Raw genomic sequence first — 27,433 nt, forward strand, 5'->3', positions numbered from 1 at the left:
ACGTAACACTTTCGCGTCGACCAAACCAAACGACACAAACTTTTGTCTCGCTAAGAATTAGGCCAGTTCGACACGAACAAGAAAGAGGAAAAGCCGGAAATTTATGGAGAGGAACCCAATCAGCCGTAAGTAATTTACGAAAAATGTGATACAAATTTTGCACAATGTTAACCTCGCTGCGAGCATGAGTTGCACGTTAACCACTTGGTAAAGCCGGCCGTGGTGGCCGAGCGGTTCTAGGCGCTACAGTCTAGAACAGCGCGACCGCTACGGTCCCAGGTCCGAATCTTGCCTCGGGCATGGATGTGTGTGATGTCCTTGGGTTAGTTGGGTTTAAGTAGTTCTAAGCTCTAGGGGACTGATAACCTCAGACGTTAAGTCCCATAGTGCTCAGAGCCATTTGAACCACTTGGTAAATTCGGTCAGTCAGTACATATTCTGGCAGTGACCACAGGGTAAACACAGCTAATGCATTTTGTCAGAACACAAACGACACGCTACGAAAGTAATGAATTTTAATTTGATGAGAGTGGAATGGGAGCTTCGGTGATCTGTTTGACGGACAATCTCGCCATTCGGCTAAGGCGCGCGAAACGAGGAATCAGTTGGCCAACCGGGGATGTAAACATTCATCTTCCGAATACAAGCCTACATTTATGCCTAAGTGCACACAGGTCGCCCCGCCCCCCCCCTCCCCCCCCGACCCTCAAGTACACAAGATCACGCGCGGGCTGTGTGTGTGTGTGTGTGTGTGTGTGTGTGTGTGTGTGTGTACGCGGATGACTAACAACTTATCTTTCGGTACCAGTACCGGCAACGACCTCATAAGAGTATTTTAGTGAATATAATATGCATACATCGTATATAAAGTACAATAAATACGGTCGGAAGTGGGGCACACTACGTAATTATTTAATTTCTAGTGACAGAAACGCTAAAAGCGATGGAGTTTCTCCAACAATCACACTGGAAGCTCCGCAGCAGCACAGATCGCAAAATCTGTGCTACTTGCTATCTGTGAAGAGTGTTCACGAACCTCCTGTTTAGGAAGACAGGAGATTTAAAGAGACTATCCTTTGCGGCTCATCCGCTCTACGACAAGTAGCGGGACACTACAGCGCAGGAAGACCCGACGCAACTGGCCACATCCCCCAGTTTGTTTACTCGACGTCTAACGATAGTGCAACAACAACAATAGGTCGGGACGAGCTGAGAACTGCAGAGGGGGTGCAGAGTGAGTAAGTACCTGGAACCATGTAGGGCGTCTGCGCCGAGGGCGCGGTGGGCAGGTAGTAGGATGGCTGCATGTAGTAGACGGCGGGTCGCTGGTAGTAGGCGGTCACCGCTGCGGGGTACTCGTACGGCGAATACACGTGGTGCAGGCGCCGGCTGGACGACTTCATAACGCGGGTCCGGCAGCCACCACCATGGCCCCCGAGGGCGCGCGACGCGACGACCGCTCCCCACACGCACTGTCAGCGCAACGCACCACAGCGCTACGCACGCGAGAGCGCACACGACCGGTCCCGGAGGAGCGCACGACGATACAGCCCGGGTCCACACGACCCGTTCGCTTCGCGAGAGCCACTGGTGAGCCGCACAACAGAGCCGCCGCTCCGGACTCCGTGGCGGCGACGCGGGCGCCGCCGCACGGCCGCGGCGGGTACTAGCCACGCCGGTCGCCGGGGAAACAACTGGGTGCGCGTCTCCGCATCACTTCCTCTTCTTTATCGTCCGCGTCAAGAATTACCTCCGTATCACTCACTGCATGCTGAACACACAGGGTTGGAACGGCAACTGTTTGTTACATACCACACCGGCGGAGACGAATGAAGTGATGCAGGACACCTGCCGTCTATCGAGCTTGGTAACAGCCTCAAATTGGCCAATAGAAGCCACCTGAACTACAGCTCATGCCCGCTGCGACAATCCGTTTCTCTTTGCCGCTAAAATCTTTCTTGAATACCAAAACCCCTTGTCCGTCCACTTCCGAAATATAAAATTGGCGTTTCATTAAATTTTGCCTCAAAATATTGTGAAATATCACAGCATAAAATCAACAATCAAATCGTTTTCTTTGTCTACCCTTCCTACTACAAAACTAAAAGTGATTGTATGTGTTTCGTTTCGACATAAATGTAATGCTTTCTGCGTAACGTTTACGAAAGTATCTTTGGTTTCACTACCCTCTCAAGGAACTTTAAATTAACAATGTCAGCTTAATTCCCTACTAAGCTCGTAGCGTAAGAGAGCGACAAGGTACTGAATATTTTACGAGCAGCGCATGCCCCGAAGCTTATACGGCTTTTTTACGCCAATTCCAGTTTGTTTACAGGCTTGATGCACTGCGACTCTCGTGTATCAAACCGTATGCCATAACTTCCCCAACGTTGTTAACACTTATCGTTTACATCACGGTTATAATCGTCCACGAACTTCGTAATTTTTCCAGTAGCCGTAATTGTGCCGTAACTTGGAAACTAAAAGTTTCGACATCTACACTGGTATGACCTTTTCTTCCAAGTTTCATGTGAGGAATCTTAATCCTTTATCAAAGAGCAGAACTTTCATATATTAATAAGTTTACCACTGTGTAAATATATACCCCCATCTGAGGTCATAGACTGTTTTTAAGATAATATAATCTTAACGACAGGCTGCAAACAAACTGTCAGAAATTGTCAGTGTTCCTTTAGCAGCATTAATTTCAACGAACGAAATATTTGCAAGACGTGAGGTTCTGAGATGTATCAGAACTTTGGGGTAGGTTCCTTACACCAAAACAAGAAAAAAAAATTCCTACGCACATGTGTTCGAAACGCTTTCGTTTTCCGGATATTAATGTAAGTTTGCAACTTAGCTGATTGAAGGTCATCAAGACACGAACTCAAATACTCGAAATGTCCTCCCCTTCCTTCTGAACACGCATGCACAGATCGAAACATGGACTGTAGCACCCTTTTAAATACTCCCCAACGGTTTCAAATGGTTTCTCAGGCCTCCATGACACCCGAGTGGTCTCATGCATGGACACTTAATGTGTCCCGAGTGATGATAATCCAACGGATTGATGTCGGGGGAACGTGCAGGCCATTCTCCTCTTCCCATCAAACAGTCGTGGTCAATGCGAGCGAGTGCATCTGTAACAGTGAGACAAATGTCCTGAGGCTCCATCATTCCTACACCCCAAGTTTCTCACTTGCAGGTGCACATCTTCTAGTAGGTGTTTCAGGTTATTCTGAATTACATTAATACTGAATTGGTGTCGATGTCTAATATCTACTGTAGCCCCAGGATTGCCATTGGCCCATACACGTGGATTTTGGAAATTTCGTATTCAATCTCTGCCTCGTCCGTAAACAAAACTGTAGAGGCAAACAACGGGTTGGCAGTTCGTGCAACAAATCATCGGCTGAAGTTCTCCCAAGGTGGATATCGGCAGGCGTAAGGGCCTGCAAACGTTTAAGATGATACGGACACATGAACTGCTCGTGAAGAGTCGTCCACGGTGTACCACATGCCAGAGCGGCTCGATTTGCTCTGATACCCGACTCTGCTTCGCCAGCCCTTAGAATGCACTCTTCCTGGTGAGACATACTAACAACGTGGGATCTTCCTCAATCCATAGTCTGTGGTGCTAGGGATCCTGTCTCGGCACACACAGAGCACCGAAGGTTGGATGACTCGGTTGTCATTGGTCTGGTAACGCCGTCTGAGACAGCTGTGCAGCCTCGTGTCGATTACCATCCACTCGGCCGTACAAAATCATCTGCCTACTCATTAAATGAATACCCCGCCATGTTTGAACGGAGCACTGTCTGTAGTACACGTACACGTTGAAGACATAGGATTAACGAATGTAAACAAGTTACCTGGTAACAAAAAGCCCGGTCTAAGGTGCTGCAGTCATAGGACTGTGAGGCTGGTCCCGGCGGAGGTTCGAGTTCTCCCTCGGGCATGGGTCTGTGTGTTTGTCCTTAGGATAATTTACGTTAAGTAGTGTGTAAGCTTAGGGACTGATGACCTTAGCAGTTAAGTCCCATAAGATTTTACACACACGCAAACAAAAAGCCATCTAGAGTACAATGAGTCAAACAGGTCAATTATTAAATGCAGCAGCTGGGATGTACCTGGAAAGCCGTTGAACGTTAACTTTCATTAATAACTCTAAAATGATGGATTTTCGGACGTCTGTTTGATCAACCTTTTTCCTTTGTTCTGGTTTGTGGAACTTGTCCCCAACGCTTGTAAAAATATTTCTGAAACACCTTTGTGCGCGCGTGCGTGCGTGTGTGTGTGTGTGTGTGTGTGTGTGTGTGTGTGTGTGTGTGTGTCACACCGACGATTTCGACGCGTTGCATTCTAACATTGTCACCATCTCTAACTTGCGTTTCTAATTGTAATCCCTCGAAATAACGATACAGCAGCTGACAAATCCATGACATTTCCTTCTTTGTATCGTACTGCCTCACAGCATCTAGAGCTTACAAGGAAAGACTGGAAGGCTAAAGGCAAGAAGTACAGATGTGAGAAGCATTAATATCCGCCAAGGTCGTGGTCTTTAAGGCGATAATACGGCAGAAAAGAAGAACCTCGTAACTTTCAAACAGTAAAAAAGATATTGATGATGGTGTTCAGTAAATCGCTTTTTACTGGCTACATGCCGATGTAATTTAGCAGGCTGATTCTGTACGACGTTCACATTTAGGCAAAACTTATATACAACGATTCCTGCTGCCCCATACGTAACTGTGTTTAAGCCCACAACTCTAACAAGTGGTATTTCTCCTCCTTTCAAACTGCAGAGGCATTATCTTTCAAAACAAGTCACTAAAAGTGGGTTGCGGAAAATCTTCCAAGATTTCGTGTACGTTAAGCGAAAGGACCACCTAGTTTCCCAAGACGTCTGGAAATGCTTTTATTGCACTACAATAATATGAGCCTATGCTTAATAAATTTAGAATTTTTAACTGCTATTTGTCCCTCTTTACACGGTGCGTGCTTTACAACAAAACAAAATTTTCTCTCTGTATTCTTGTCTGCTTTTGGCTCGATTATAAATGAACTGTGTTAAATGGCTATAACAGAGTTGTACTCAATTTACATTCGATCTGGAACCATACACGACGCAGGTTAGGAGCGTTCCAGTAACTGTTCGCTGGTCTTGGCAGCGCACTGAATTCTACCTCTTCAAATGGAAACCCGTTGTGCCGCTAATTTGTAAATGTTATATTGGGTGGTGCCATTCATCAGCAACCTGGTTTTATGACCAGTCTTGCAGATGACAATTTAATATTGCTTTTACAAATTTGTGGTAAGGACTATGGAACCAAACTCCTGAGGTCATCAGTCCCTAGGCTTACTCACTAATTAATCTAACACTTGACGTGAAAACCCATTCCCGAGGGAAGACTCTAACCTCCGACCGAGGGGGGGGGGGGGGGGGGGGGGGGGGGGGCGAAACGCGATAAGACGCCAATAGACCGCGCGGCAATGCTTTATGCTTTTACAACTATTTTGTTTTATTGGTACTATCGGATGTATTTGCAACTTAGCAACCACTAACATCAGTGGTAATACTAGATGTTTATTACGAACTTGATGCGGATACAACAATATTCGCAGAGGTTGATGGATGGAATGAGGTGAATTGGAATTTTCGATATGGTGTCTATATAGGTTTTTCAACACCCACAAGAAAAATCGGGCAACTTTCTCGAATGTATGAATGGTAGTTTTAAATTGTTCTATTTACGTTAAATAAGTTATTCTGAAACTTTGTTTTCTCTGGAAGAAGATGTTAACCCAGAAATTAGTCCTCGCAAAAAATTCGAAGATACGTTTTTCGTGTCACAACACTTCACGTAAACGCGTGAACACGTTTCGTCTGAACTACCCTAGCAATCTGCACGCAGAGGACAGGCGAAACGGAAATGCACAGAAACAATGCAGGGCTCTTCGAGACGATTGTGCTGTGCAACGTAGTACCTTAGCAGAAAAATTGCAGCGAAATGCACGACAGAAATTTACGATGTTTCTTGTTTAGCGATTGCCGGTGGACAAACACTTAAATTCGGCAGCTAGGAAGAGGAATACCCAACTTCCTACGCTCTACTGAAAGAATTGTGAGATAGGGCAACGTAGCTGCAGAGCGATATCTTATGTAATAAAAATTAGAACAGAGAGGAAGCTGCTTTGATACAAGGTTCCCTACTTTTCCCAGAGGACTTTTAATTGTGATAACAGTGGGAATGTGGATGTAGCAGTTGATATAACGGAAACCGTTAAGAAATATTTAGTGCACCATATAGATTTTGCTGAATTTGGAACCCATTTCATAACACTAACATCCTCATTATTTCAGAAACTGTTCAAGATGTGTAAACATAGTCTTCGGCAAGCTACAGTACGCTGGGGAGGATAGGGGGGGGGGGGGCTGTTATTTCTCTTCGGAGTTAATAATAGAACCGGAGTAAGATACGCTCATAAGAGCAGTGGAGGCGAAACTCCACTGTACCATCGGACATGGCGGAAGAAGTAGAAGAGATGGCGGCAACACTCAAGAGCCAAGAGATCGAGTGCATTTTGATTCTAGTGTATTTTTAATTTCTTAATTGTTCAAGGACACAGGAAAGTTACTCATATGAAATTTGTAACAAAAGGCTGTATAGCTGGCCGGAGACCATGTGTCTACATCATAGAACAGCTTCAGCAGATGTACGAGTATCGTTGAGAAGATGAAGAACAGAAGTAGATCTCCAAAGAACTCACCTGTATGAGGAAAATACACGCACAAAACACCGGCCTATTCTGCAGTACTATTCGCAGGCCTATGATGTTTACTGGGTTGAAGTAACAGAGGAAATGTACGAGATGCAACGAAGAACGGCGCATTTCGTCTCAGGGTTGTTTAAGTAATTGCGAGGGCATTACGGAGATGCTGAGCGAACTCCAGTGGCAGACGCTATAAAAGAAGCGTTCTGTATCACGCAGAGGTTTACTACTGACAATCTGAGGGCGTGCGTTCCAAGAGGAGTCGGGCACGATATTACTCACTCCCACAAACGTCTCGCAGAATGACTACAACGAGAAAAACCATACGGAGGGCTACCGACAATCGTCGTTCGCAAGCATCAATACTAAATAGCCAAGAGACTCGGCGGTGCTAGCAGTTCCCTACGAGTCACACGGCAAGTATAGAAGTACGTGTAAAAGAGAGCGTCGCTTTCTTGAAGAAGGTAGGAAAACTAGCACAGCTCAATCGGTAAGAGCACTGATCGAAACCGGAGGTCACTGTTCGCGTCCTAGTTGGGCACACAGTTTAAACTTGTAGGAAGTTTCCAAACAGCGCACTCTCTCCTCCAGACAAAGTTTGTTCCTGAACGTAAGGGGCTCAGCGTCCTGTCAATGTGGGAGATTGAGCACCATCTCGGACTGTAGAAGGAAATTTGCAGCGTCCATTTCAAGGCAATCACCTCCACAAAAAAAGATTTTTTTGCTTAAAATGTTCTCTGAAATGTCTGTTTTATTGTACTATTCACTCCAAGTTCATCAGGGACTCTTATCAAGTGACATGGCGATTTGCGAAAAGGTGTCTCCGAAAACTACGCAGTAGTCGACATGTAGTTTCGACGACGGCGTAACAGTCATTATGGATGTGCTCTAACTGGAGAACAGACCAGCCTGTCACAACTTCCGCGCAAAAGCGGACGAAAAGCGTAACCGAGCTAGCAGACAAGAGCAGCGGATGATCAAGCTGCCGAAGAACTCCAGAGGACCTCCTCTTGTACCTGCTGTATGGTGCAGGCATCGCTGACTAGACGTATGTTTAGCTTCACTAGAAAAAAAAAATGCAATCCTTTTCTCGATACGGTATTTTTCAAATTGGCGGGAAACATAAATTGAGAACGGTATATATGATTTTAATCGCAATTTGATGCCAGTGTTCTAAACTGAATTGAAGACATGCGCGGTAAAACGGACCAACCCTCAAATACGAAACATTAGATATGTTGCCACCTGTTTGCTGGGTACGGGAACTATCAAAATTGACATTGGTCTCGCCTTTAAGTGATATCTAGGGTTGACACCAATGTCAATTTTGATAGTTCCCGTACCCAGCAACATGGGGCAACACTTATCTATAAGGTTTTCCATTTGAGGGTTGGTCCGTTTTCCCGCGCATGTCTTCAATTCTCTATCAGCGTTCGCAGCCGTTTTGCGATATCTTAAAAAAAATCTATTTTCGGTGCACTCTTTTGTCGCGATTTTGTGTGCGAAGAAAGCGGCGTTTGTTGCAGAAAGTCATCATTTTGTTAGAACTTTAAATTTTACAGTTATCCTACGTACACTAACAGAAAACGTATTGAAATTAACACAAAATTATGTTGTCACAGGTGCAATAGGAGAGCTTGGGGAATTCCCGCCAATGACCCACGTTCCGCCTGCAAGAGATTCTTGCAGTTGGTGCGGCGGTTACCGGGAACGCCCGACATTGACGCAGAAATGATTTATTGAAGACGAAAGTGTGAGGAATAAAATTGTATCACCAGAGAAATAGCATTACTTTTAATTTACCTGAGAAAAAAAGTCGTGAGAATCAGCTACTTCATGCATTCGAAGAGGGCTACCCACTTAAAAGAGATTTAGGGAAAGCACTGTAAACGTAACTTCGTACACCATGACAAGGATTTGATTGTTACTACTCTGCTATCCGAGTCCGGTGACCACTGCGTCGCCTCGCTCCTATTTACGACCTTGGACTTGACACATCGGACTGTGACTAGAAAGTACTAATCGAAAGAATTCACTTGCCTTCTTAGAAACAAAATATCGTAAAACCTGATGCTGAGAAGTGGACGAAATAGATGGAGGCCGCAGCAGAATCCATTCGCTCGCACTGGGTGCTATGACGTCAGTGGGCTTCCGACACGTTGTAGCTTCAATAAGTCTAGCTGGACTGTGGCGAAACGCGAAGACGGGGGGGGGGGGGGGGGTGAGAGAGAGAGAGAGAGAGAGAGGTGTTTTCGAGAGTCAAGAACGACTGACAGCGAGCTTCCTGCTTATTTCGCGAATCCTTCGCGAGGCAGCGTCCTTGTTGATTGTTCTGGGAAGCGTAAATAAAGGAAAGGGGCGCGCACTCGCCCACGAAACTGCTGCCAGCGGTCTGCCCTATCCGCTGCGTTTACCGACCTACAAATACAGTGCACACAGCCGGCGACCGGAGACTGCAGTCGCTACACTCACGACGCTCTTCCCATACCTGCCCAAGTTTCCAACCAGAAGAGCCCTACACTGCCTGTTCACCGTTCATTATTTGCCCTCCGCAACAGGAACTATGTATGTCAATTTTTTTCACGCGACAACAGGTGTGACAACTTATCGGCCCAGCACTGGAAATATTTGATGTACATAAAAATACGATTAATTTATTCATGACGACACAGGCGTCAGCAATGGGAGGGGGGGGGGGGGAGCGGCAAGAGGGGGACACGTGCCCCCCGTCCCTTTTCCTGGAATCTGAAGTACACCGTTTCGTAGCAGAATTCTCACACACTTCGAAAAGCGATTTCCCGTGATTCCGCTAAACCAGTGTTACATGGCTGATCGTAGCGAGACAATACAGGGTGCACATAAAGTTCGGCAACACTTTCAACTATTTATTGCACAAGAAGTAAACATTGTACAGACGTCAACAGATGTCATACACATTACAGTTAGAAGAGAAACTCTGAAAGGTTTTTTTTTCTTTGTTTTCACAAACATTCGATATGCGAATCATGAGTGAACCGGCAGACGTCAATAGAAATTCTTGCCATACCCGTCTCACCTAGGCATCGTCGACTGTGGCAGTCGCTTCCCGTATTCTCTCCCGGAGCTCTGCTACATCACGTGGTAGAGGCGGTACATACACCAGATCTTTAATGTGTCCCCACAGGAAGAAGTCACACGGAGTGAGATGTGGTGATCGGGGAGGCCATTTCATGAACTCCAACACACACAAAACTCGCTCCACACCTGAACTCGCCATTTTGCGACTAGCGCTATCGACAAATTACTAAACTACGCTGTGGTGGTATACAGGGAAAAAAAAGTTCAGGATTTCTCTTCAAAATGACATATGTATGATATCTGTACAATGTTTGGTTTCTTGTGCAATAAATAATTGAAAGTATTCCCGGACTTTATGTACACCCTGTGCTATTATCTTAGAAACTGCTGTGTTAAATGGCAATCTTGGAATCTTACCGCCACCCTTCCCACCTAATTTTGGATTAAGTTCTACGAACGCTCATAGAAGATGATTGTGTTCCCCGGGCAGTGATTTGAATTAAAATAACAGGCAACCATTGTTTTTAACTTAATTTACGCAGAGACTCATTTCCAATAATGATCCACTTTCAGTCAGCTAGTCACATTTATCCTTACCACCCTTAATACATTTATTATTTCCCTTCTGAGCAAAATGCTATCAACGAAATAGTGTTTAGCTACCAGGGGCTTATCTTCGTTCATTACGAAGATACGAGCAGCAGTAGTACATATTATTTGTTAACACATTTCCTCTTGCCGTCTCTTCCTGTCTTCCTGAATCTGGATAAATTCAGTATCGGGACACCAAATAGAACTGTCAATTGCCTAAAGGAGCAACCAGTTCATTATCTAACGCCAGATGGAGCAAAGAGTAAAGAGGATTTCTGGGTGTACACTGCAACCCAACTCACTCTACTAGGACTATAAATGAGCCGCTGAGAGCCAAAGTGGTATAATTCGATTTCTCCCCCTTCTGAGAAATTAAAGGTTTTGCCGTTTCGTTTGGTGCAAATAATTTTACAATAATTCGTCATTCATCTGATGAAATGTGCAAATGAAATATTATTATGCTTACTACAAACATTTTCGTCATTTGCACCTTAAATTCCTTTGTATCGTCCCTAAAATTTGGAGTACCACTTTTCCTCTCGGGAATTTACTCACAGCGAAAGGTAAATTGGTATAAATCAAGACTTGTACCACTCTTCTTGTAAACGTTTTGGTGAAGTTTAAAACCTGAGGATGGAAACCCTGTCTTTTAATCTCCATAACTGCAATTTGTTTATAAAACAAACGTAATGTGATACAGTAAACGTGAGTCAGCACTTATCGTTCCCATTATGCACTTTTCTCTCACAAATGGAGTTAAAATAATTGCATTATTGTTGTCAATTACTACAGTGCTACCGAATGAGTCTGTGTAACAGTTCAGCATTAATAGATAGTTGTTCCTAAAAGCAGAAATTTCTGAAAATGTAATTCTTGTCATGCTGATATTTCAAAAGGCTTTGTAATGGAACATGTCAGGTCGCATAGCATTGTTGAGAGACATTTATTTAATGTGAAACATCACTGCTTGATTCGTGTAGGCTTTAACTTATACTTCAACATGGAGTACAAACTTCCCATATAAAGACACAAATATTCCCTATTTTTTTTCACATTTCATACGAAGAAGTTCGTTCCGATTTATTCAGCGAAAAAGCGTTTTCCTCACTTTTTTCTTAAAATGTGGTTTTATTTTATTTAGTACTGTATGTTAATGTAAAGAGGAGGTCGTGATTTGTTCTATCATATGCAAAAGGAACAGCCTTAATTTTAGAAGGCACTAGAGGTTTACTTTAGCTAGGAGACCAAACGGAGACTTCCAAAAGAAGAAGAAAAAGGAGTATATCATTTTTTTCCTTTCATTTCGTTATAACCCATTCCTGCCCAATTTCATGTTCTATTAGAAAAAATATATATTCGTATTGGCACGTAAATTCTTCTAGCAACGTATTAAACGTGATTTCAAATATTTTTTTAATTCGTGCAATATTTTTCCTACTGGATACATATGGACCCAATACTCATTATCCTATTGGCGCTGCCATCTAGTTACCTAGTTTACACACTACAACGCAATGGTGCCATGTGGAAACCTGTGATGGGTCCAAATAGAACCACTAGGCTGGAAAGGAATAACGAGACAAAAAATTATGCGAATTGTCAATAACGGTGACAAATTACGAAAGAAAAAAAGGAAAAAATGGTTAGCGCCGCTGTCTTCGATGCAGATGACCCGGGTTCTATTCCCAGTAACTTCTCTGGGATGTCTGATACGTGGTCCTCTCAGCCCTTGTGAGGCCAAATGAGGAGCTGCTTAAATAAAGCATCAACAGCATGATCAAGATTCATCGGCAGGCAATAAAGGCTGGAGAGATTGGTGTCATGCTGATCACACGCCCCACGATCATAAACTAACGACCTACTTCGTGAGTGGGGTTTGTATACTTCCTCTCACAAGAACTGTTCAAAAACGTATCACAGTGTGCCATTCGTGAAGACCTGACGTTGTTACAACTTAGCACTGTATTTACTTCCACTCTCCTGAAGTACCGGTACCCGGAGTACCTTAACCCTCCCATTTGCTGATATAGAAAGTAATATATTCCAAAGTTAACACCCGCCGCGTTATGTTCCTTTTCAAACTAACACTTGATAATCGACATTTCGACTTCTCTACTGGGATCTTCTGTTGTCTTCTCTTCGCTGAACACTAAGACCTATGTCGCGCTCATTTGTAGTAGAAGGGAAATTATTGGGTAAAATTTCCAACTACTGCTGGTGGGCGATCGTCATTGGATAGGTAGTACACAGGGGTCGAAATGCCAACTGTGAAGCAGAAATTTGAGGAAAAACATGACGCAACCTGGCGACTAAGTTTTACCGTCAATGACAACGGCTGCGAAAGGTTGCAGAGTTACACTGATCCGTAATCTTTCTTTTATGAACACAAATTGTTAAATTATACAAAAAGTTCATTTCGAGAACTAGTCTTTGGTGATATTAATCGGCAGTGAGGGATATTGGGATATGTACCGCGCGTATTAGAACAGTGTCATAGCGGCATTATCTGTTTCACAGTGTGGTAACTGGGCCAATGTTGTCAGTTCAGGCTATAATGTCAGCGGTAGCTGACCTCTCTCCACGTTGCTACGACTTCCGGTGCGCGTATTGTATTACGGCGTTTTTGCTGGTAAGGGATAAGCCTATTCGCCTTAATCCATTAAGGTCTAAAGAGGTGCTAACGCAACATTTCATTCTCATTTTTTTGTGAAATGAGTTACACAAGTTTCGATTTTTTTAATTAAAACATTACAAGGGCATCTGAAATAAGTAGCTTAGGCATTTTAAATACATCACTGAACGTAATACTGCCTTCTTTGAATTTTCAAACTTACAGAGCTCTTTCTATTTCGTAATATTTTCGCTAGTTTTCTTCCCTCCGCTATTCTTGGGAGTACTTTTTCTGTCGTCGTCCTGTCAGTTTCACGTTCAGCATTTTCCTCAGCAAAAACCTTTTTAAAAGCAAGTATCTTTCTTTTCCTTTTTGACTGTCGCCCATGATTCGCTGCCTTATACTACTGTTTCTCCGATGAAACACTTGGCGAATGTCATAAATTTAGTGTTCTTTTTGCTGCCAACAAGGCTTTCACTTTTTCGAAAGCTTTTTTTCACCCATATGTGTCATACCTTTCACTTCCTCTACACAGTATTCCATATTAGGCTACCAAAATTCCTATGTTTCTAAGAGATTTTAATTATTCCAGTGGATTTTCTCTCAATGCTATCTTGGCAAAACTTCCATTTTTGCTGATGCTGGTCTTTCCTACGTCCATCGACATTTCATACTTCTTTTCCCTCATTTACATTTATCTGCACTGTAAACTAGTTCTTCCTTTGATTCAGCCAATATTCAATACTGCTTGATCATCTTCTTACTTAACTGTCTCTTCGTAATACTATACCTCTTGTTTTTTTCTCATGATTTATCTGTTAATCAAATACTGAAAAGCAATGGTGACAAACAATAGTCTTGACTCACACCTCTTCCAACGATCACCGTGTGTTTTTCAGTTCCACTAGGGAAGAGAAGAAAAACGGAAAAATGAGAATTTACGTCAATCATTCAACAACTCGTAATGAACGATTTTTCTTGCTGTCAACGATGCATTTCATTCTTCCGGAGAGCATAGTGTTACTTGTATCTTTTACCGCTCACGATCTGTCTATGCTAGGCGCAAACTTTTTACGAGCTCATCATTTTACAGTTCGCAACACTGAGTATATCCGGTTGCTCCCCGTCCCTGTTCCATGAAATGTAGGCCGACTGACCTTGATACCCTAACTTAAGACGAAACCATAGATTTCTCTATTTCTGTGATTATTTCCTTTTACAGCTATACATTTGTAATGAAAAGTAGTGTCACTTTTTCTCCTTCCATGTTACGGGAAAGGAACTGGACAGGAACATTTTTATTTTAGAGTTTGGCACAAACCGGTATGCTTGTTACTGAAACAATACTATTTCGTAGACACACACACACACACACACACACACACACACACACACACACACACACACTCGTGAAGAAGAAAAAAACTGATACGGTATTACATCTTATCTTTCAACACAATTCCACAAGCGTTGGTGACTGATAGCAATAAGTACGCAGTGCGGGTGGATTTGTTCGTGAGCCTCGCGAATGATGGCGAACAGCTGCTGCACAATGTGTTCGTATTATTCAGCCTCATTCGTCACTGCTCATTACTGTCCCAGCATGTGTTCTGTAAACGGCATTTGGTTAAGTTATACCTCTACGTCCCTTCTTGTGTTCAGAGCGAGTGACGCTGGAAAGACCTGCTCAATCGTGGCCAAGGGAAAAACTACTGGGGCAACGCTTGCAGCAATTGCCTACACTACATCAATAAGCAACAGTACACGTAGCGTCTATTTTTTATTATGTGCGTAGTACTGAGCACGGATTACGTTGCACCAATCGTTGTGGGCACATCTAGATTAAAGTTTAAATCAAGAAGGTCTAAACAGTGCTACAGTCACATACCATTATTTCATTTATTTGGTGGTAATGTGTTGTACGTGTATAGGAAAGTAGTTCTATGACTGCTTACCAACAGAAATGTGTCGTGGGTTATCTGAGCGGCGTAAAACTTCTCAGTCAGAGGTGAACTGTGGGCCAACATCTGCCAAGATTGTTTTTCGGTTTGGCAGGATGCTATACATCACAACACATCCCTGAAGTGCTACAATAAGCCCCAAAACTTCGTAAGAATGTAGAAATACTGTACATGATATGCGGTATGTTAACATAAGGTTGTCTGGAGGCGAACTGATACAAACTTGGCGTTATGAAAAATTGAAACTTTTACCTTTCAAAAGGGTTAAGTAAAGAGAACAATAATATGACGTGGGTGAGGAAAGTATTGAGGCTTGTTTTTGATATACAAAAATATTATTATTATTAATTTTTTTTTTTTGAAAGAACATTCCCCCTCTAAAGCAGTTCGATCGGTAGCTACACACCGGCGAGCGGACTCATCATCTGTATCAGTATTTTAACTTTTTTTTATTTTAATATGTGGCGGGAACATAGCATTCGAAAACATACAGGAGCAAAATGGAACTTATCGAGCATTGGTTGTCAAATAGATGATGGTGGACGATACGAAATGGGAGTTGGAAATCATACAAAGACACACTAACTAGAACTTTATCACACAGTCCTCAATCTTCGAGGGTTTTTCCGTTTTTCTTGAGAGAGAGAGATAGAGAGAGAGAGAGAGAGAGAGAGAGAGAGAGAGAGAGAGAGAGAGAACAACGATAATTTAGTAGGTTACGATAAAGCACTGTTGAATTAATCGGAGGAAGAACTACAATTAATGATGGAGAGAATCGTAGAAGTGGGAAACGGGGAACGGAATAGGGATGGATGAAGGATGGGCTATAGTTGCGAGAATCAGCGAACGTAAATGTTCGGTCAAGATATTACTGGGAGAAAATATGTTGGAACAAGTAAATCAGCCTAGGTATTTCATATGTTTGTTGACACAAAATAGAATCTGTACAGATCAAATAGGAAGTAACCAAAGAAAAAAAGACCTTTTCAAAAGGTAAAAAGTTTGTTAACAGCAGAAAGAAATTACAACAGAATTAAGAAAGAAAAAGTTCCACCAAATGTTTTAGTGGGGTGTACAGCATTGTAAGGCAGCTAATAGACAGTCAAAAAGAAACAGAAGAAATATTTGGTTGGTTTTGAAATATATAATGAGGATGAGAAGACTGTGGTGGTAATGGTAGTGGTGAATTTTTTGTCAGGTGGACTGCACTGGGGTACTGGGCCTGTAAGTAAATATGTAATTCGAACTGGGTAGAAAGGAATGTTTGCAATCCTCTCTTGCGTCGATTCATCTCAACAATGTCTCCGTCAGCAGAAAAGGAAAATGGCAAGTTAGTTCTCTCCGACTCAGTTCTCACAGCCTGCGCTAGGCGCCGTCACGACAGCAAAACGTAAGCGCGCTGAAACCTTTCAGTGAGTGGCGTCGGCCAAACAGTTGTGTCCGGCGGTGTTCCAGAGATAGACCGACGGCGGCCAAACCACACAACCCGCCGCCCACGCCGCTGTCCACCGGTAACGAACCCGGCCGCCTCCTTTTAACGGTGACGCGCGAAACGAAGCGCAGCGCACCGCCGCCTTTATATTCCGTTCGCGGGCTCCTCAAAGTCCTGCCCGCGCCGCGCACGCTTTACGACCGCGAGGAGTTCCCACCGGCTTACGCAACAATGAGAAATGTCGCCTCGGCACAAGGTCCACCCGCAGGGGTGTCCAGGCGCGCATTCAATGGCAAAGCTGCTTAGCCTTTCACCCCACGCATAAACACCTCTCGCGAGGTTTGCAACACGAATAGTCTATATAAGAAGTCCGAGGGTCTCTTATGGTTTATCCGTTTTAGTCTATATAAGAAGTCCGAGGGTCTCTTATGGTCTATCCGTATTCATTCGCTGGCTGAAATGCGTTTCTACATTAGGAAGTGAGTGTGTCGTGCGATCATGTAGTTTCCGACGTCTTATTTTAGTATCTAAATTGTGTCCATCCTCTTTGCCAATATAACAAATTGAGTCGAATACCTAAATGGTATCTCTCTCTCTCTCTCTCTCTCTCTCTCTCTCTCTCTCTCTGTGTGTGTGTGTGTGTGTGTGTGTGTGTGTGTGTGTGTGTGTGTGTGTGTGTGAGAAGTCTCACAAAAAATATTGATATTTGTATCAATATTTTTTCAGGAGTTGTACGCTATCGAAATTCGATATTAACAGTATATATACGTATATACTGTGTACATATCATTGGCAATCCTTATTAACAGATTTACAATGGGTCCTAAATTAAAAGTGTGGGAGGTAACATTAAGATACCAATGGGAATTGCACTGTTAAATGAAGAGGAGAGAGCGAGTAGGTGGAACCATTATACTGAAGGTCTTTATGAGGGAGAAGACTTCGCTAATGGCGTGACAGAAGGAGAAACAGGTGACGACATGGGGGAAGGGGGGGGGGGGTGAGATACAAGATTCAGTATTAGAAATTAAAAGAGCTTTGGATGAGGTTCAAATAAGGCAGAAACGACACGTAACAGCCCATCAGAATTTTTAAACTCATTGCGAAATGTGATCGACTATTCACGTCGGTGAATGTATGAGACTGGCGATGCACCATCCGACTTCAGGAGAGAAAAAGCATTCTAGATGTAGCAAGAGCTGACAAGTGCGAGAATAATAGCACAATCAGTTTAATCGCCGATGCAAACAAATTGCTGATAAGAATAACACATAGCAGAATGGAAAGGAAAATCGAGGATGTGGTAGTTTGGCTTTAGGGAAGGTAAATGCACAAGAGAGGTAGTTTTGACGTAGCTGTTAGTGGAACCAAGACTGAAGAAAAATCAAGACACGTTCACAGGACCTGTTGATTTGCAAAGAGTTCGATAATGTAAAGTGGTGCCAGATGTTTGATATTCTGAGAAAACTAGGAATACGCTATCGGGAACGGGTAATATACAATACGAGATGTGATCAAAAATAACGGTAACTTCGCGGGCTTTATAATCCATTTTCAAATTATTTTAAAATCTTGTTGGTACAGATGTTCCTGATGAATGTTTGCATTTTCAGCTGTTTTGAATGTTTAGTTTGTTGTTGACAGGCGGAAAGATTATCCGTGTTTACGATAGTCGGCGAATTGTTTTACTTTCGAAAAAAGACTGATCAAAGAATTTGCATTAAATTTTTCTTGAAGAATGGAATGAAGTGCAGGACCGCGTTCTAAATGTTGACTGAGGCTTTTCACGAATTACTATGAGTAAGACATGACTTTACGAGTGGTAGAACGTTTCTAAGTGGGTCAAGAAAGCGTTTGACACGACGATCGCGCAGGATGCTGTAGCAAGTCAGTTACTGACGACAGCGTGGTCAAGTAAGGACGATAGTTCTGGAAAGTCGCCGAATCGCAGTCAGAGGGGATGCGGATGATGTAATATGCTTTGGCTCATGCCAAGCCATTTCTTCGGCTGCTTTAGACATGAAACGTGTAGCTGTAAAGTTGGTTACGAAATTTTTGAATTTCGACCAAAAATGACGTCGCGTAGACATCACTCAGGCATTGCCAAATGAAGTCGACAACGATCCGGAACTATTAAAGAAGGTTATAGGTGACGAAACATGGGTATACAGGTATGACGTCGAAACCAATGGACAATCGTCCCAACGGAATTGCGAGCCAAGACTGAAAAAAAATTCGACCACATATGGAAGTTCTTCTCGATGTTTTCTTCGATTCCTGCTCATATCGCAATGCTTGTTCCTGATTTTTTTTTTTTTTTTTTTTTTTTTGCAAAAAACAAAACGGTTATGTTCCCTCAGCCACCGTATTCGCCGGACACGGCCCCTGCGACTTCTTTGTGTTCCAGAGGCTGAAGAGAACCATGAAAGAACGTCGTTTTTCCACAACTGATGGGGTAAAAACGGAATCGTTGAGGGAGCTGAACACCATAACGAAAAATGAGTTCCAGAAGTGCTTCCAAGACTGGAAAAAGCGACGGCACAAATGTATTATATCTGAGGGGGATTACGTTGAAGTGGACAAAGTTGATGGTGGTGATAAATAAAGATTTCTTAAGAAAAAAATTCCCATTACTTTTTGGTCACACCTCGTGTATGTAAGAACCAAAGGGGAACAGTAAGACTGGAAGACTAATAACGAAGTGCTCGGATTAAGAATATGGTAGACAAGGATGTCGTCATTCATGCCTACTGCTCAATATACACATTGAAAGAAAAAGACGGAAATAACAGAAAGGTAAAAGCGCAGGATTAAAATTCAAGGTGAAAGGATACCAATAATAACAGTAGCTAGTAACACTGCTATCTCAGTGAAAGGAAAGACCTACAGAATGTGTTGAATGGAATTTAGACTAATCATCATCGTTTTCTTTGGGTCTTTGTCCCACTTCAACACGGAGACGGCCTAATTACAATGGATTTGGAAATAGTGTCAGAGGCTGGCCGGATGCCCTTCCTGTCGCCACTCGTCCCCCCCCCCCTTCCCCCTGGGACTGAATTAGTGTACCCCAGCAAAAAAATGGTTCAAATGGCTCTGAGCACTATGGGACTCAACATCTATGGTCATCAGTCCCCTAGAACTTAGAACTACTTAAACCTAACTAACCTAAGGACAGTACACAACACCCAGTCATCACGAGGCAGAGAAAATCCCTGACCCCGCCGGGAATCGAACCGGGAACCCGGGCGTGGGAAACGAGGACGCTACCGCACGACCACGAGCTGCGGACGTACCCCAGCAGTCTGCATCTATTGTCAAGGCGTGATGTGGGGACTAGCCCAGTATTCACGTGGCGGGTCAAATGAAATTTAGTCTAATGAGAACAGAATATGGATTGAGACTAAACCGAGGAAAGGCTAATTTAATGCGAAGTATCAGACATGAGAATAGTGAGAAACTTAACGTCAGAATCGGTAATCACAAAGTAACGGGGTGGCTAAGGAATTCTGCTACCTAGGCAGCAATGACGGACGGAGCAAGGAGGACATTAAAAGCAGACTAGCACTAGCAAAGATAGCATTCCTGGCCTAGAAGTCAACCAGTATCAAAATTTCAGGAAAAAATTTCTAACAATCTTCGTATGGAGCACAGCATTGTATGGTAGTGAGAGACGGACTGTCTGAAAACCGGGACAATACAGAATCGAGAATTTGAGGTGTGCTGGTACAGAACAAGTTGGAAATTAGTTCGATTGGTAAGATAAGGAATGAGGAGTCTCTCCGCAGAACCAGCGAGGAAATGAATATATTAAAAACACTGACAAGAAGAAGGGCCAGTATGATAGGACATATGTTAAGACATCGGGGAGAAACTTGCATGGTATTAGAGGGAGCCGCAGAGGGTAAAAAACCTGTAGGGGGAGACAGAGATTGGAATACATCCAGCAAATAATTGAGGGCGTAGATCGCCACAGGAGAGGACTTCATGGCGGACCGCATCGAACCGGAGACGGAAAGGAGGAGGACAGAATGCTGGGTACGACGACGACGCGACGACGACGACACGACACCCAAGTAAACTATCAGAACAGTGGCGGGGAATAATGGAAATTTAAGGGCAGATCGTCTACCTAATATCATGAGTCACCTCAGTTTTGATGTCTCGCCATATTTTCAGCTTAACAAGTATTGCACTGACCTCACGACTGAGACGAATGCATACAATCGGAGTAGTATGTAACTCAAATAACTAGATCCTAAACGCAGGACTGGAAAAATCGATTATCTTTGCAACTCGTTGAAGTTTCAGCTTCCAACATTTCCAATCAGTCACGATGTACTCTACAGCGCTAAACATTTATCTGCCTTTTATCCTCCCTCGCGCTGGGCAAACCGTCCGCCACGAAAGACACACAGAAAACGAAACGCATTGGGTGAGACACTGTGTGAGAGCGCTAAGTGATGAAGCATATAGTTGTTGCTCTCATTAGGCACCGAAAGGTACGGGTAACGATTCTGCAATGTGTTACTGCGGGTTCGTGTTTCACGCTATACTTTTGAAGTAAATATTTCAAAATCATTGGAATTCCGGATAATTAAATGTGCATCTAGTGAGTTCTATCCCTCCAATCAATAAGCAACGTGTAGTGTTAAATGCGGTTGGTTTTACAATGGCAAACAATTACATGGAAAATGGCTGTTGAATTCTCTTGCTATATGGACTAAAACTTGGATTTTCAAATTTACAGACTACAGAAAAACTTTTCATGAGGTTCTTCATTTGTCTGGCCATAGTGTCCGTAGTTGCTCTATAATTCACGAGGGTAATTTTGATCCGTCGTTGCAACTCCAAAAAATGCGTGATTTTTTTCACCAGACGCGTTTCACTTTATTCAGGTAAAGCATCAGTGGTCTGTAATAGAGTTTAAACTTGCCTTACCTTACTTTACCTCAATAAACCGAAAAGCGTCTGGTGGAAAAAAAACACGCATTTTTTTTGTAGTTGCAACGACCGATCAAGAATACCCCCATGAATTTTCATGAAGCGTTGCGTTTAAATTCTTATTTTCGTCCGAGCGTGAACGCTACACCGGCGGAAGTTATAGCGATACTTTTCATGGCATGCGACTGTCTGCAGCTCTTTACTTTAACAACTTGTCTACTTATCACAGTGAAGACCAACTAGCATCGCTATCCTGCCAAGACAAATTGTGACACCAGACGTTTTATTAAAAAGCAATATTGTAATTCAGATTTACAGATTACAAAAGTGGGTTATGGTTGGATGGTTGATTAGTGGGGAGGAGACCAAACTGCGAGATCATCGGGCCCATCCGACTAGGGAGGGAACGAAGGAAGGAAGGAAGTCGGTCGTTCCTTTTCGAAGGAATCCTCCCGGAATTTGCCAGAAGGTACTTAGGGAACTCATGGAAAATCTAAATCAGGAAGGCCGTACGCGGAATCGAACCGTCGTCCTCCCGAATGCGAGTCCCGTGTGCTAGCCACTGCGCCACCTCGCTCGGTCAGTGACTTGTGCCGGTACAGTCCGTGCAGGTGATTAACACTCTAGTTGAAACTAAAAATGGCTCTTGTCATTATCTACGCAAATCAGTCACCACGCCGGCACTCCTCACATAAGCTCGTTTGTATCGTGGAGGAGGAAAATTTATTTCTTCCCTATTTACTGATCTCCAGGCGGAAATGCGCCTACCAGAACTATTAAGGACAGTTACCACGCTGTTACGTAGTTAACAAAATACAAAAAAGTTTTTCTTCTGTTTCTATGCACATATGCATCCACCGCACAAAGGCAACTAAGACGGCCCATCAGCAGCTTATTTAATAGATAAATTTCTCACATAGCTGAAGGTCCATCCATATCTAAATTGCAGCAGACAATCGTGGGCTTTTAATTAATTGTGTTCACAATAGTTTGCAATTGTTTTCAAGTGCTTTACTGGCTGAGGCCTGGTAAGAAACTACTCTGTGTGAAAGCAATTACATTCAAGACATTTCTCTCCCCCCCCCCCCCCCTCCAAGAACATCTACAATCATACAATACTTACAAAATATTTAAAGGGGTTTGTTTTCCATACATTTTACCTCTCTTCTTTAGCGTTCTCCATAACAGCCATCAGTAGCATCGAATAGTTACGAAACAAGCGCAAAACAATTACGAATGTGTGGGTAAGCAAGCCTGTGGCTTATTCGTCGACGAACTGTCGGGCAAAGTTTAAATGGTAAATACAGTAATGTGTCGCCAAGGACGTTTCTAAGGATCCCCAGTTCCAGCCTAATCGCAGCGTTCGGAAGACGACAGAGGACAACGGAATGGAGAGTGGAAAATGTCGCTTTCTATAGACGTACATAAGCACCCCCTGAAGTGCGTATATAACACCAGCTCAATAAGTGGTCCTTTTAATAGGATTATGTGCTTTTAAGTCAGGCCATCTTTTTCCATCGAGCTGTTTCTTTGAAGTTCTACTTTATTAAGCAATAATGGGTAATTTCGAGCTTTACTTATTCCCAGGTGCGTAACGTATGCGGATTCATCATCCTCTTAAGACGTATGAAATGAAAGCCTAACAGCAGCCCGGCGGAAACGGCGACAACGTTTGTTAAATTAACCGAGGCTGTGGTTCCAACCAGACGTAGTCAAGATTGTATGCAAGAAGTATTCGGCCGAAGTTTAAACATAGCTGTTTCGGAAAATACTTTCACAAATTTTGGTAGAGAGACGGAAAGGGCATTAATCATGTATTTTTTGGAGCCTGCTGAAGGAAACGAAGACATAGTTTAATGTTTAATGCTTTACTGACAGAGGAAGATTTTAAGCTTTTTAAGATAATCGTATGATTTCTCAATGCTGCAAGTGTCTACGAAACCCCGGACGGATGGACTTCCTAAGAGCCCGTTTGTGGAGTACAGTTTTACAGAAGAATCCAACAACGGTTAAACGTGCTCATGGTTCAGGTTTCAATTGATTGTGCAGTGGTTTGTGTGTAAGTGAGAACCATCGATTCTTGACTGGGAGACATCCACAACCAACCAAATTGTTTGTTAATGGGTGCCTTATATGTCCTTGTCTATATATGGAAGCATACGAAGTGTGGCAAAGATTCTCTATTTTAAATGACTCTGAGCACTATGCGAGTTAACTTCTGAGGTCATCAGTCGCCTAGAACTTAGAACTAATTAAACCTAACTAACCTAAGAACATCACACACATCCATGCCCGAGGCAGGATTCGAAACGGACCGTAGCGGTCACTCTGTTCCAGACTGTAGCGCCTAGAACCGCACGGCCACTCCGCCCGGCTTCTCTATTTTAAAATCTTGCTAATCGTAAAACTGGATCTTGAACTAAAAGACAGAACTTGTAATTGACGATGCCTCCAAGATTAAAAAATAAAAACAGCAGATTACATAAATCGAAAGTACTAATAGGGTCCGAAGTGCGTAGTCATAGTCTTATGCCATCAAGACAGCAGGGATGGCCAATGAGAAAGTAAACAGAATTAAAAATGGGATGGCGCTGGACCACTGGAAGCAGATGCAATTTAATGTCTGCTGCTTACTATTTTTAAGCTTGTTGTGTCAGCAAACAATGAGACAATTCATAGAATCCAGCATAATGACTACTACGAAATCATCCTGACACTGGTGTATAGATTCTCGCTATACATTTATAGAAAAGCCTTCCCTCCTCCGTGACATTCACCTACAATTAATCCCTGAAGTTTTCGTAGAATATTTCTCATCTTCTACACATTATCCTAAGTCGCTTTCTCATAGGATGTGATAATGATCTCTTAAGAGCAAACCTACGCAGGCTACTTTACTTCAAATCGTGGCAGGGACAGATTCAAGATGGGATGCAAATTACGCTGAATATCCAGCAATCGTACTGTCATCTCGATGCCAGGTTAGTTTAAAAGCGGTCAAAAATCGATGGTCAAACAGAACACACAGTGGAGGAAATTTAGTTGTTCTGCGATGCCACTGTTTCGCCTACGTAATTTCGAAACGTTTGGTAAGTATGCAAATGATACAAGAAAAAAAGACCACACAAGCTTTACTACAATAACAAACAGCATATCAACTGAACTAAGTTAGTCTTAATAACATGTCAAGCATACGTAATGAAACGTATCGTAGCTGTTAGTAGTGGAAATTTTATCATTTACAGCAGATCTGTATTCCCAGCTGTCTCTGTAACAATGTAACAAATGAATGGATTACCAATTCAGCTTACACGAAGTACGTTGCCATCCGTAAGAAATGCGTTGTGTGTGGTAAGGCGTCTGCTACAAATACAATACATTGCAATTACCACTGGACCAAACTGAGCTTAATGGAGGGTTTCGCGCAAGTTTTAGAATATTATTTTTCAGGAAGTTTATCAATCGTGCATCACCATATAAGAAAAATAAAGCAACTGTAAAAAAATCACTTTCCTCGCTTATTTGTTCATTCGGCAGAGATTAGAAATAACATTGCGAAAATTTATCTACACAATTAACTTGCGCAGAAAAGTTCTTTTAGCCTAACATTTCGCTTTACTTTCCTTATCGCTACATAAATACTTGCTACAGGCAAACTGTCCTGTGACAACTGGCAAGAAAGGTTTGTGACAGTCGCCGACAACAAATACAATGTCATGTAATTTGTCAATGTGTAACATTGTTACCACGTGTATAGGCAAGCGCTGTTTCGCTACAATTAACGCTACTTAATATTCTGCGTAAGTACAACATTTATAGTATCAGTGCGACAGCCGACAGTCAGCTATGTGGCTGTGGCATTTTGCCGAGGTTCTTAAGTTCAGAGAGACGGTCTACAGTGCATTTTCGTCGTCGTCATGTGGCAACCATGGCGGGATGAAATTTATAGCTTCGTTGAACGCCATTTTCCTAAGGTTTGCTCTGCTCAGCGGAGAACACTCAACAAAAGGTATAACCAACAGAAAACAGAGGAAGAAATTTCTTTTGAAACTTCTTGTGTGTACTTCTGACTGCTATTGTTTTTAAGTGTTTACAGGTTAATTTTGCGATCACGTCCTTATGAGGAGGGATAACTAAGACGTACTGCAAATCATGTGAAACGCAATTAATTTACAGGAAGCCTACCGCTGTCTCGTCCGCTTCATCAGCGGTGCTATCAGCATAATTTAGTCTTCTTTTTCGTCCTCGTTCTTCACATGTCAGATGAAAACTATTTATTCACAACAATCACACTCAGGGCTACTAGAACACGATTAAATACTTTGCACGGACAATATATTTCCATACAAGCGGGACGTTCAAGAATTAGACAAATTGATGTAGAAAATAAACTGTATTTATAGAAAATGAGACTTTTACTTCTCCTCATCATAATTCCCATTCCCCCCCCCCCACCCATCCACCTAAATATCAGTGCACTTGCCCCAACGATAAACTAGTCCTTTTTTATACCCGATGCGAAGAAGTCTTCGTTTCTCCGTTTGGACCACTTCCCCTACAAATTTGGTGACCACCTCGCTGTTGCTGCTGCTGCTGAACATTAATTCCACGAAATGCCTCCTTGAGTGGACCATACAACTGAAAATCCAAGGGAGAATATCTGGACTGTTAGGAGGATGAGGCTGTATCTCCCAGCCGATTTTCTGAATAGTTTCTCGGGTCATTTCTCGGGTCACTCGGGCGGTGTGAGGGCGAGCAGTCTTTTAGCAGTACGGTGCCTTTTCTTTGAGATCCGCAACGTTTTTTTGCCTCACTGCTAGCTTTACTTGCCCGTTAACAAGTATTGAGTCGTAGGTGCCGTTTACTGTGGACTGATCTTCCAAATAATCATAAAAAAAAGACACCTTGGGCATTCCGAAAGACGTCTCTCACTGCGGTTGGCGTTTCTTAACTTTTCTACGCTCTTATAAAAATTTCCTACGACTTTCACCAAGATGTAAAACCATTCGAGAAAGACTTAAGCCAGTTTTTCACCTTCAGAAGGCAAAAGAATGGATCAGTATAATGCTGAAACTTCAAGAGGACACGTCATCGTTATATGCAATACTGAGATTTAATTTTTTGTCCAGTTGTTCTCAGCTCATCCCAATGATGTCAACCTAAAGTCATTAAAGTACAGAACTACTACTATAAACTGTTGCATTCTACAACAATTTTCTCTTTAATTATTGCATGTCCCTCGTATAAAGGCCGTGCCATAATTAATAGCGAAAACTGACACGGATGAAAGTATGCAGTAAAAGAACCAAAGTGTCCCAATAAACGTGAGTCCACATGCGAATCGTTTGGGAGATAACTGTGAGGTGTCTGCAACTTTGTGTTGAAGAGCCGGCACTGACTTCCACATGAAATACTGTCCTAACTTGTCCAACCATACATGTAACTAAACTTCTCGAGTAAGTCCTCATATAATTCAGTTCAAATTTCACACATGCCCTACATTAACAATACAACACTACTTCAGTAAGTTACAATTTAGTGTACACTAGTATCTGTCAAGAGAGGCATTACGAGTGTCGTTCCTCCCATTTGATTGTAATACTCATTGGAGTGGGCTACGACTTCTATCTCCCCCCCCCCCCCCCCCCGCCGCTCTCGTAAATCTTGACGAGACTGTGCAATTCGCTGCTACAATTATTAGCCCTTATCAACAGGAGTGCTCTACTCTTTACTTTTTTAGAAAGAAAGAGAAATTGGGAGCACCGAGGTCAGGCAGTCTTGAAAGCTAAGATACAAATCCTAACCGTTTGACCGGCCTGGGTGACGTATTTACTAGAACTTTATTACTTCTCGTATCGTCTACTTTCAACTGTGTCAATTTTAGTTATTTATTACGTTACACCCAATATATATGAGCGAAGGAGATAAAAGACGATTAATATTTATGGTCTCTCTGACAAGGTCACCGAACGAGGTGGTGCAGTGATTAGCACAATTGACTCGCATTTGGCAGGACGATAGTTCAAATCCCTATCCTGCGATCCGGATTCAGGTTCTCCGTGTCTC

The 27,433-nt window shown here is 42.8% G+C and overlaps 1 protein-coding gene across 16 annotated transcripts in view; it reads right to left on the reverse strand.

The window, feature by feature from the left end:
• LOC124802672 (CUGBP Elav-like family member 2) overlaps nt 1-27,433 on the reverse strand; it is an 858,657-nt gene that overhangs the window by 191,840 nt on the left and 639,384 nt on the right. Inside the window, exon 1 of one of the 16 annotated variants that reach the window (XM_047263600.1) lies at nt 1,247-1,574. The exons of the other annotated variants lie outside the window; for them this stretch is intronic. Within the exon in view, the coding sequence (XP_047119556.1) occupies nt 1,247-1,403 (157 nt within the window). The 5' untranslated portion in view covers nt 1,404-1,574. Of the gene's footprint in view, nt 1-1,246; nt 1,575-27,433 lie in introns of those variants that run through there. 16 annotated transcript variants of the gene reach the window in all.

This window comes from Schistocerca piceifrons, chromosome 6 (assembly GCF_021461385.2).
Source record: "Schistocerca piceifrons isolate TAMUIC-IGC-003096 chromosome 6, iqSchPice1.1, whole genome shotgun sequence".
Taxonomy (NCBI): Eukaryota; Metazoa; Arthropoda; class Insecta; order Orthoptera; family Acrididae; genus Schistocerca; species Schistocerca piceifrons.